General features: G+C 45.8%; 1 protein-coding gene across 1 annotated transcript in view; it reads right to left on the reverse strand.

Annotated features, from left to right (window-relative positions):
* Positions 1-588: 588 nt before the first annotated feature.
* The window catches only part of PLCB1 (phospholipase C beta 1), a 306384-nt gene continuing 295710 nt past the window's right edge, over positions 589-11262 (reverse strand). Inside the window, exon 32 of the mRNA XM_005486821.3 lies at positions 589-5768. Coding sequence (XP_005486878.2) covers positions 5685-5768 — 84 coding nt within the window. The 3' untranslated portion in view covers positions 589-5684. The remainder of the gene's footprint in view (positions 5769-11262) is intronic.

Consider the following 11262-nt stretch of genomic DNA (forward strand, 5'->3'; position numbering starts at 1 on the left):
CGCTGGAGGGTTCCCACAGTCCCGCAGTTTTCGTCTCAGAATTACAGTTGGACTCCTTGAGGTTTATTGGAGTGAGCCTTGGAGGAGCTCAGCTCTGGAGCGGGGGATTCCCTCTTCCCACATCCCCTGGCCAGCCCTTTCCCAGCTCATGACTGTCCACAAACCACTGCCGTGGGCTGCCCTGGTGCCCTCCCTGTGCTCCCCTCTTTCTGTCACCGTGTGCCCGGTCTCACCTTTCCCCGTCTCCTCATGATTTCAGAGAAATGCTTTCCCCCGCGTCAAGGAAAAAAAAGCAAACGTGAAACGCCCACAAAACCAAACAAATTGCCGAGCTTGACAGGCAGGGCAGGTTCCCATCCCTGTTCACCTGCAACCCGACTTTGGATTTTATTAGTGAGCTGTGGAACGTGTGGGACCGCTCCGAGGGGACACCGGCACCGAGAGCGGGTGTGGGGAGAGACAGCAAGCTACAGGTGAGAAGTTATCCAGCGTGAGCTGAGGAAGCAGTGCAGGAAAACCTGGAATAATTCTGCTAGTCACAGAAAGGGCGTTGCACTGCCATGAACTACTCGAGCCAGTAACGCGGTAGCCAAGATCTCAGGCTATATTATCCTGTAACATACACTGCACAAATCCAAGCTTGGAATGAGAGGCCCCATCCCGACACCACTGCTAGGATGTGATTAAAAAAAAACAAAACAAAACAAATATATATATATTCTGCCTTCCACAGCTGCCTATCAAAGAAGCAAGCAGAGGGGGACTGGGAGCAGCAGCAGGGATGACAGGCCAGGTTCCAGGGCCAGCCTGCCAGCAGAGCAGGGCTGCGCTCTCAGGGGCTCCTGTGGCCCAGGCAGGTGCTGCCTTGAGCAGATGTTTGTGTTTGCTGAGTAGGCTCAGTCAGAAATCCCTCATGGGCTCGGGGGCAGAGGCAGCGCTGCAGAAATCCCCCAAGGGCACAGGGCTGCAGGCAGGGCCGGGGTGGACGTAGCACGCCAAAGGAGGTGCAGGAAGGAAATAACAAAGGAACCTGGATGAGAAGCACGTGAGCTGGACCAAGGCCAGTGCTGCTGGCAGGGCTAAGGGGATCTAGTTAACAGGATATGGGAGCAGCAATTACAGCCATTAAAGATGGACGGTATCTGCTTGAATGTCACATGGAAGGGCTTAGGGAAGAGGGGTTTTTGTTTGTGGTTCCAAAGCATTTGTTTCTGAATGAATGGGAGATGGATGCATTTATGTGTACACAAATGAAGTGCTCCATGTCCTTTTCATTGCTTTCTTTTCCTTTGGTTTGTTTTTTTTTTTCTTTTTGCCATTGGGCTGTATGTAAATTAAGTAAGTTATTATGTAAGTAGTAACAAAAAAGTGTTTTAATTCCAGTGAGACATAATCAGTTGCTCGCTAGAAAACAGCATTGGATTCTCCTTAGGAATCCCTGTGTGGATTGTCTTCAGCTCTCTAGAGCTGGCAGAGTCTGTAAGCACAGCCATTGTTATTCTGGTCCATACCTCTATCTGGCTTTTCCCATGATTTCTTATCTCCTTTTCCCCAAAAATGGCTTCTACGTGACTATAAGTCATGGCTGCCTGCCTGTGCAGGGAGATTTTATTCCAGGGTAAAACTAGGCCTATTATCTTCATTATTGCTGTTCTTAAAACAGCTTTAGCAAAATGTAGGGACCTGAAACACTTGGGTAACTGCATGAGATGCAGGCAAGCAGTGGCATCTCAGAATTAGTGGAGGTATAGTTTCTTTAGAAAAAGCTGCTCTTTGTCCTTCCCCTTCCGCTGTCACTCCCTGACCTGGCTTGTTCCCTGAAAGAAGGGCAGTCAGCAAAGGAATCCGTGTCAGGAACTGGTCTGTGAGGAAACCGAGGCACTGACAATGTCGAGGGTTCTTCACAATAAAAGGTGTTTCAAGTCATAAAAAGTCAGGTCAAACAAAGGGTCTGAACTCCCCACACAGTTGCACGTGGCTGGGCCAGGCCCTCATATCAAGATAAATTCCCACTTCTCGGAATTTTGTTGTGATACAGCTCTGTTTACACAATTGGACTTGTAAACACAACAGCTGATGACAACAATTTCATCTTTGTTTGTGTCCTGATTCCCTCCTGGCTTCAGCAGCCAGTGTGACTTGGCTTCTTAGGGATAAGTAAGGAGTGAATCCCAGAACCTCCGAATTCCCAGCTAGTTCTTAGGCTGGCTTGCTGTGGACAACACAGAGCTGTCCTGTTTAATTTTCTCCCAACAGGACAACATTGGGTATTGCAGCTTTAGGAGCAGCAAATATAAACATATGCAAATGCTAAAGATTTTACCCTCATGACTTACCAGAAAGATTTAGGGAAAGATGAACTGTGCCAGCAATTCCTATATCGCAGGAAACACAGCAGAACAACCCTAACCACTGCAGCAATCACCTGAAACCCAGTGCATTTAAAATGGTTGCCCCATAAAGGTAGAGAGCCACCTCACCTGATTACAGTTAGCAAAAAACTAGAGCTGCCTTCACAGGAACCCACTCGAGCTGCAGCATATTCAGAGTGAAAAAGAATTTTCCAAAGACATTGGTATTTTGGTGTTATTTCCAGTGTTATTCCTTCTCTGATACAAGGGTGCAGGACATTTCATAATCACAGCCCCACTAGGTCTTAGAATATCCACCCAAAGGAATTTATTCTCAGTGATTTATTTTTGGGCTGTATAAAGCAAAATTTTCCTTGGCCTTCAGCATATCCAGGCAATAGGCATAGAAACATGGTGTGTGCTGGAGTCTAATCTGCAAAATTCAGAGAGAGTGGTTCTGTGCCATTGGCTCCCAGCCAATCTCTGACAGATCCATGTCGATCTAACCTGTGTGTGCTCCTCACCGATTTATGCCACCTCTTGGTGAGGCCATTGATTATTTTCCTTCTCAACACGGATGTTCTGCTGACTCCGTTGACACTGCGCGCTGGAGGAAGGTTCACGCGCACAATTAATCGCCATTAGCGGTGTGGTTTATTAACCTGGGCTGCACGCAGCCGCTCCGGTGCATGTCCTGCACGGGTTTCCATCCCCAGTGTCCCTGGGGAGAGCCGGGCTGCTGTCCTGCTGCCACAGGGCTCTCTGCTGTGCGATCATCGGCCGCTAATGGTGCTGCGGGAAAACACATCGCCCACAATCGATAGCACAGCAGCCGCTTAGGGCACGCGTTTTTCAGCCCTGAGCATCTGCAATGCAAAAAGGCTGAGCCAATGGTCACTCCAGGGCCACGCTGCAGGCTGAAGAAGACAGACACTTAATTTAAGGTCTTCCAAAAAAAAGAGCTGAGGTGAATAATTTTGATTAAAAGTACTTTTGATTTTTTTCATGACTGTTTTTGTGAACACTGCTGGGCCATTTTGTTGCAGCTTGAGGCAGACAGCAAGCTTGGAATATTTTAGTCTGGTAGTTAAAATTTTGGCAAAATACTGGAAGTCTTGGCAGTTCTAAATGTAGATGTCTCTACCAGCTCTCCCTTGCAAAATGTTCATCTACACAAATATTTTGGTTAGGTAGGACGCAGCAAAATGAAAGAGACTTCAGTCTTGAAACTGTCCTTTTCCCAGGTACAAAGCCCTTTTGCTCAAGATTAACTTTCCACACCTGTAAATACCATCCTGTTCCAGATCTTCATGGTCCCAATCATTTGAATCAGCTGTGATCCCTTTGTTTTGTGCACCCATGTCCCATCAAATGCTTTGATTTAGGAAAAGCTGAGGTTACTTTACTGAAAGCTGAAGCAACATTTCCTCCAGTATCAGATCTTTGATTTATTATAAAATAAAACTATCTGTGATCATTTTTCAAAGAGACTGTTAGCTTCCTTCTGGGCTTTTCAGGGAGCTACACATACACAGATTGATACAATAGGAACGAGTGGGAACAAAGGGAATGTTTTTCCTCTGCCCACAATATAATATTAATGACAGACATTGCAATTATTATTTTTGAGGTCTTTCTTATTAAAAGGAGTGTATATTACTAATCAAGAGTGCCGTAGTGGATCTATTCAGGATGCTAATTAGGCTCTTCATTGTGCTGGGATATATTTATCTTCAGGCTTGTGCTCCAGGTCTTCTGAATGCAGCACTACAGAAGCACAGGGCTTGAGAAAGGTTCCTCCAGAAGCTGCATAATGCAGCAGGGAGGGAAACAGAGCTTTCAGGGTAATGCTGCTAATGAGATTGTGTTTTTCCGTTTGGATGTTAGGGGAAGAGAAGGGTTGAGTTTCTTTGCCTGACTTAATGACAAGAAATTTAATTTAGCATTGAGCAATACTTTTTGTATCTTTTAAGGTACCAGTAAGGTATCTCCACCTTCCAAAGAAATGGCATCAGTATCAAAAACAGCACAGTGCTATTCAGCCTTCCAGACAAGGAGCCAGTCAGGGTTTGTGTGTGGAAGACAAGGGCTCTGTCCTTCATCAGCACCCCTGTCCCTATCCACCATGACCTGAATAAGATTTGTTGCTGCATGCCACGTTCAGCAGCCCAAGGAGGGAGCCCTGGGGCTCCTGTCTCACTTCTGGGAGCTCATTCCTCATCCCTGTCTGTATAAGAACAAAGCCCTGCTGCCCCAGTGCAGTGAGAGTGAGTTTCACCTCCAGTCTCACCCTCTGTGTATGTACATGGCCAATGAGACTCAGCCTGCCTGCTGAGCCCCCAAACCTGCTTCTGCTCCCCCTCCTCAGCTGGGTGTCTGCAGATCAAGTTCACTTTGCCTAAGTGTTCCTAAAGGGTTGGCATTGCCTGCAAGGAAATCGTGGGAGTATTGGCACAACCAGGCTGAAACAACAGCACTCACTGTTGTAAATGATCCATAGAAAGACAAGCAGGTTATGTAAAACATGCTCTTTGAAAATCATAAAGGAAAACTTATTAATAAACTGTAACAAATCTGTGCTCACTCAGAAGTACTCTGCTTTAAATATTAATGCAAAATGCAAGAACTTTTCGGTTCAGGATTTTTCTGTCTAATGAAAGACTTTAAAGAAGTCGCAGAAGACGAAAGCAGTCCAACCCATGTACCTTCCTGTGTGACTTCTAGTTCTGTAGTTGACAGTCCTTTGTTTTCAATCCCATCAGATACTTTTCAAAACCCATTTTCCTAGTATCTAACCACTTGTGATTTGTTTATAGGGACGGAGCTAAAAAAATTCACCATCAGTGAATTTCAGTTCCAAAGTTGCTCTCTAACATCAGCAGCAAGTTTTTGCATTAGCCTTCCAATGTAAACAGTGAATCTAGGGACTCTTCAGCTTGTGGGCTTGGTGTTTTTATTGTGGATTGTAGGACTCTTCAGCTTGTGGGGTTGGTGCTTTTATCATGGATTGTAGGACTCTTCAGCTTGTGGGGTTGGTGCTTTTATCATGGATTGGACACAGTGCTTGCAGTGGAGAGTCACTCCCAGATGTCTGTATACATTTCCTGTATCTGCCTCTCTGTACTTCCCATAGATCTTCTAGGAGAAGTACCTTGACCAATAGCATTATTCTGTTTGTTTCCCCTCCTATAGACACGTTCCTGTTCTTCCTTTTCCAGAGCTGAGGTTGTTTTCTCTTCTCTGAGTAGCTGGATGATGTGGTTGGATTACTAAGGTGCAGAAAGCATTCAAATGTTGCCTGAGTCTGTATCTGTACAATGCAAGTTCAAGTGCTTATGGAGTATCCAGAGGTTTTCCATGCTGCTTTGGCATCAGAGATGGCCCTTGAAAATGGCACTGTGTAGTCAGACCATGATCCTGGAGAGAACAGTGAATAAACAAAAGAAATCATGTCAGCACACAGTCTGAATGGCCCTAATATTTCAGTTCTTCTGCCACTTGTCATGTTTCTGCTCTGGTACCATTGCAGAAAGTCAGGTGGCCTGGCCTGTGTTTGCTGCCCACCCCTGGGAGCCAGGCAGCCGTGTTTTGGGCACTGAGCTGCCAGCAAGCAGGGCAAGGCTGTGTTGGTGAAGGAGAGGGTGGAAGGCCAGGGCAGGACACCTGTGTGCCAGAGGGGCCCAAGGGTACGAGTGCCGCCCGCTGTGAGCCATCTGCAGGTTATTGCATGCCTTGATGGACAGGCACTTATTAGAAAGGAGTCACACCAAGTCCACTGCGTGGGCTCAGGCACATCTCCTCCTGCTCTGCTGTTATTTATCTCTTCCCTGTACTTCCAGCATTTGTTTTTAATTCATATACTGACAGTGACACACGGCAGGAGTCCACAAATGCATAAGATAGCAGCTGGTTGAGCCCCAGAGGAACTGTGTTTTGGCAATAAATCCAAGGAACAGACAGCAAACCACACTTTGATAGGTACAGAGCAGGTTGGTCTCTTGAATGCTTATGTACCTGCTTGCTGCAGGGCATGCACTTACTCAGGCAGCAGCAATGCAACATCAGTGCCCTGCCAGAGCAGTCCCTGGGCACCAGCAAGGTGAGGATTGCACAGGGGCCACCAGGTTAGCACAGGGGAACTGCACTTACCCTCCTCCTCCCTCCTTTCGCCATGAGTTGTTGCCACATCCATAATTAAACTGCAGCTGAATAATTCAGAGTCTATTCAGAGTCTATTCAGATTGTCTATTGTCTGTGCTGAGCAGGGGATGACTGTCTGCAGCAGCACACAATACACAACAATGCTGTAATATCAGATCCTTGCTAACTCCAGGGTAACTTCTTTTACCACAGAGCCACCTTTGGAGCTTGCTTTGTTTGTTTGGTTTGGGTTTTTGTGCTTCCTCCCTTCTCCACGCTAATACTGCCCACAGCTGTGGATCTTGAGCTACCAGTGACCAACCTGCCCTTGCCAGAAAGGGGGGAGCAGTCTCCAGGCTGGTAAGGAACCTCCTTCCTGCATCACCTGGCCAACAAGCTGCACCACAAAAACCAGGTGGTGTCCTCGCTAGAGCCTTGTCCAGGCATGCAGCAGGGAGGTGCTGCATTTTCCTCAGGCTGTGTGTGACAGGGCCCTCAAGAGCTGCCAGAGGATGGGCCTGAAGGAGCGGGAAGGGGCTTTGTGACTGCAGCCAGGAGGAGCTGGCATGCAGAGGGAGCTTCCCACTTGTCTGAATGCTGGGGGAGGCACAACCTTCATCAGCCTTCACCCCACCATTGCCCCACTGGGGTGTTTCCCCTGCACTTGAAGCACAAGGCCTGACCCTGCTTGTCAGCCTGATCCCAGGCTGCAGGGTGGGATACACTCATTAAAGTCCATCAGTGCCAGCCTCAGAGCACATTCAAAACAGAGAGTAAATATATTGTTTCTGTCTTTCTTTTTCTGTCCTCCTCCACTCCCCCTCACTTTGCTTCCCGGGTCTGTTGCTGCTGCTGCCTCCCACAAGCCTTTCCCAGGTTCTGCTCCCCCAGCAAGGGCAGGGGCTCTCCCTGGGGAGCAGAGGGTCTGCCCAGCAGCACCAGCAGGCACTCACTGCCTGGCAGGAGCAGAGATGGTCCCCAAGTCACCTGGAGGCTGGGACACAGCTCAGGGCACGCCGAGCAAGCAGCTCTGAGCAAATGAAGCCAAGTAAATTATTGATGCAATCTCACCAGTCTCACCAGCCCTGCTGAGGATGGATTTGGCCCAAGGAAGCAGCAGGAGGGCAGCACATGAGACAGTGAGAGCCTGGGGAGCAGGGAGCTGAGCGCCACCAGCCACCCTGCCGAGGCTGTGCACACACAAGAGCTGCCATGCAGCTCCACAACTGCTCAGCTTCTGTCCTCCAGCTCTGGAGTATCACTGCTCAGACTAAAACCTTAATGAGTGCTTGCCAAGTTCTTGTAATCACACCAAATTTCATAATTTAAACATGTTTTGAAGCTCCAGAGAAAAAATGTACATCAGTGGGAACCAGCCATCTGGAAAGCTTTGGATCTTTTTTTGCTCATTTGTTTGTTTGCAATTCAGCTATTCCAGTACTGTAAGGGTAATTTAGTTATTTACTTAATTTCAAAGTTTTTAGGTTACAACAGAAGTTTTAAGTAACTCAAGCAGGGATAATTCACCACTATGAAAAGTAAATGATTCCTGAATGATGAATGAGGTTTGTGCTTATGCCAAGGTATGGTCCATACTGTTAAAAGCCATTGCTTCTGATGCTCTTTGCATGACAGTTTCTTGTAATGCCATTTTTCTCTTGCCTCCGAGTTGTAGGAGAGGGGTAGGATCATAAACTTGGGGTGCAAAAGAGACAGAAGCAGCCTCACCAGCCATGACCTATTGAAAGGTCAAGTCATCAAAAGAAAGAGAGATGATGATACAAAATGCCTTCAGCAAACACCCTGTGCAGTATGCCATGGTCCTGGCCCAGGTGCACTGTACCTTATGAAATTATGTATTGCAATATGTGCAGCTCTGCTTTCATACAAAGTCAAAACTGCTTTAAGTGATAAGATTATCTCTCCCATATTCAGACTCTTGTTTTTTAATTATTTGTCCTTGCTGAAATGATTCTATGTACCATTTCATTCCTTTCATTTTCTGGACAGTTTTTTTTTGTTATTATTTTTTTCAGTGGCCCCTAAATGAGAAAACAGAGTCAGGAGAATTGAACGTGAATTAAAGTGAAGGAAGAGAGAGACTAACAAGTGAGCTATGACAGCAAAGATTACTTTTGGAGGAAAGAAATCAGCACAAGCAGAGGAATGAATGGACACAGAGGAAGAAATAATGACAAGAGAGAAAGAGAGGACACAGTAAAAGGTAAGAGGTGGCAAAATTTGTAATACTGAAGAAAAAGGTAAACAATAATCTGCTGTAGGGAAAAAAAACCCAAACCATTAGGCTACAGAGAAAACTGAAAAGGAAGTTGAAAGAATACACAACTTTATTTCAAAACCAATTGAGAGGCCAATGAAGTGTCAAATATATAACAAAACCAAATAATCCTTTAAATGACAAGATGCATGACCTTGGAGGAGAGGCAGCAGTTTTCAGGGGTTTTTCTCAGCCATATCTCAGGCAAAAACTGGAGGTGCTGAGTAAATTTTTAATTGAGAGCATAAATGATTTACATGTTCACAGCAATGCATCCCTCCTTCCTCTGCCACCATGTGAAATTCTTTCACAGCAAGCACCAAACCTTGATTTCCAGTGCCATTATCATAAATAAAGGCTACTCCTCTAAGCTTTCTCCCCTTTCTGACAGTACAATGCTTTGTGCCCGCTGCCCAAGTGAGATATTTCTCTTTGAAAGTGTGTATTTTAGAGGAACGTGGCAATCCAATCAAATTAGCTGTTCATAGCCTTAGGAGGCAAAAAAACAACTGTTAGCATTTGGATGTTTCTACAATTAATGTTTGTATGATCTTACATCTTAATGTGAATGTATTTGAATGCTTTTGGGTGCTGCATAATAAAGAGCTGGTTACTAAACTTAGCAGCACTTCATGTAGATTAGACATTATAATTGATGCTTACAGAACAGGACCCAGAGAAATGAATTTTATGTTGCTCCAATTTCACTGGTTTAAATTAAAGAGCTACAAAAGGTCTTCATACCATGTGGGAAGGAAAAAAGTGCATGCATCCCTGGGTGATGGCAAGCAATTGTGTTTGTTTGTTCTCTGGAAGTGCATGGATCTCTTGTAATTCCTGCCCAGGGTGAGCTCTCCCAGCTGAATTCCCTGTGCTGCAGTCTTGCTGCATCAGACTTCGGCCTCCTCCTCCTCCTCCAGCATCCCTGGTCTCTGATATTTTCCCTGTTTCCTTGCCCTTTGTTGCAGTGCTTGACTAGTGAAATTTTTGGCTCCCAATCTGTTCTAACACCTCCAGGTAGTGCAGGTTTTAGCAATTTTCCAGTCAAAGACCTGGGTTCATGCACAAAGCTTGGAAGAGGAGGCTTTGCCTGGAGCAGAAATACTCCTTTCTTTCTCCAGAGCCTGTTCACGTGCCAAAAGCCTTTATTGATCAAGCTGTATAGATCTGCTGGCACTCTGTTGTGCCTTCAGCAGAAGACTGCCAGAGGCACAAAGTGGGGATAATTCATATTAGTCAGCCTGGGAGCTGTATATTGGGATAGATAACCCAAATCATCCCAATATGATCTTCTATGAGAGACAATTTCCTGTCCCAATGCCAGACCTGAGGTCAAGCAGTGAGATTTGCACCTCCTGAGCCAGGAATGTAATTCAGCTGCAGCTGATCCATGCCAGCCTGAGGCAGGTGGGGCAGCTGCAGGGCTGTATCCAGGTACAGAGCCCTTTATCCCAGGTACAGAGCCCTCTTCCCAGGTACAAAGCCCTTATCCCAGGTACAGAGCCCTTTATCCCAGGTACAAAGCTCTTTTCTCAGATTCAAAGCCTTTATCCCAGGTACAGGCTGCAGCCTTGGCCAGCTCCCTCCCAGGCAGGTGCCACAAGGCTCCCAGTCTGGCACTGAAAGGCAAAGTGGTGCCACCACATTTTAGATTTAAGGAGTGACTTGGATGTGTGACCCCAGGAGACAGCTCTGAGTTGTGCTGGATTCATAAGGCACTAAGGAGAGAAACCTCATCCTTCTTTGCATACCCCACAAAGAAATATCACAGAAGGTGTTTTGGATGCCAGTAAGGAAGCAGGAACCCCCTGAATCTGGAATTTACCTCCATCACAAATAATCCTGAATAAACACTGTTAATGAGCACTGACAATGCTAGTATGAAATCCTGTCCCAGCAGTTCCTCATTAAGCTGGCCTGTTCCAAACACTCTAATCTAAAATTATGTGTATCAGGGAAGTCATAAAAAGCAGGAGCTCTAATCAGCAATGTTTGATGAAAGAAAGGAATAGATAAGATTTTTCGTATGCCTAGTTAAATAATGGCAGAAAAGGGAGGTGAAGACAACCACAGGCAGGGGAGAACCTGTAATCAGGCCTCATTAATACTATAGTTAATTGATTTTCTGCTCAGATTCCAAGGAGGAACAGGAATCTTCCTTTAAGGTGGGTAATAGATTAACAAACATTGGAGAGGCAGAGAGGAAGGGACACACTTGTATCTAAGCAATGTGAGCTTTTCCAGTTTTGAAAAGTCTATTTGCTTCAGAAGTTAGCATGAAACTCAGTGCTACCATAGTCACAGCCTTAAAAGATTTTTTCACCCAAACTTTGCATGCTTAACCAAAAAAAAAAAAAAAAAGTTTTTCCCTTTCTGTGAGACTTCCCCTCTCCTTTTATCATATCTGGGGAGCCATAAATTGAAGAATCCAGCACTGCTCTATTCTGCTAATCACTTGGCCTACATTTGATTCTCTTTTCAAGTGGTGATTCG

Source organism: Zonotrichia albicollis, chromosome 3 (assembly GCF_047830755.1).
Source record: "Zonotrichia albicollis isolate bZonAlb1 chromosome 3, bZonAlb1.hap1, whole genome shotgun sequence".
Taxonomy (NCBI): domain Eukaryota; kingdom Metazoa; phylum Chordata; class Aves; order Passeriformes; family Passerellidae; genus Zonotrichia; species Zonotrichia albicollis.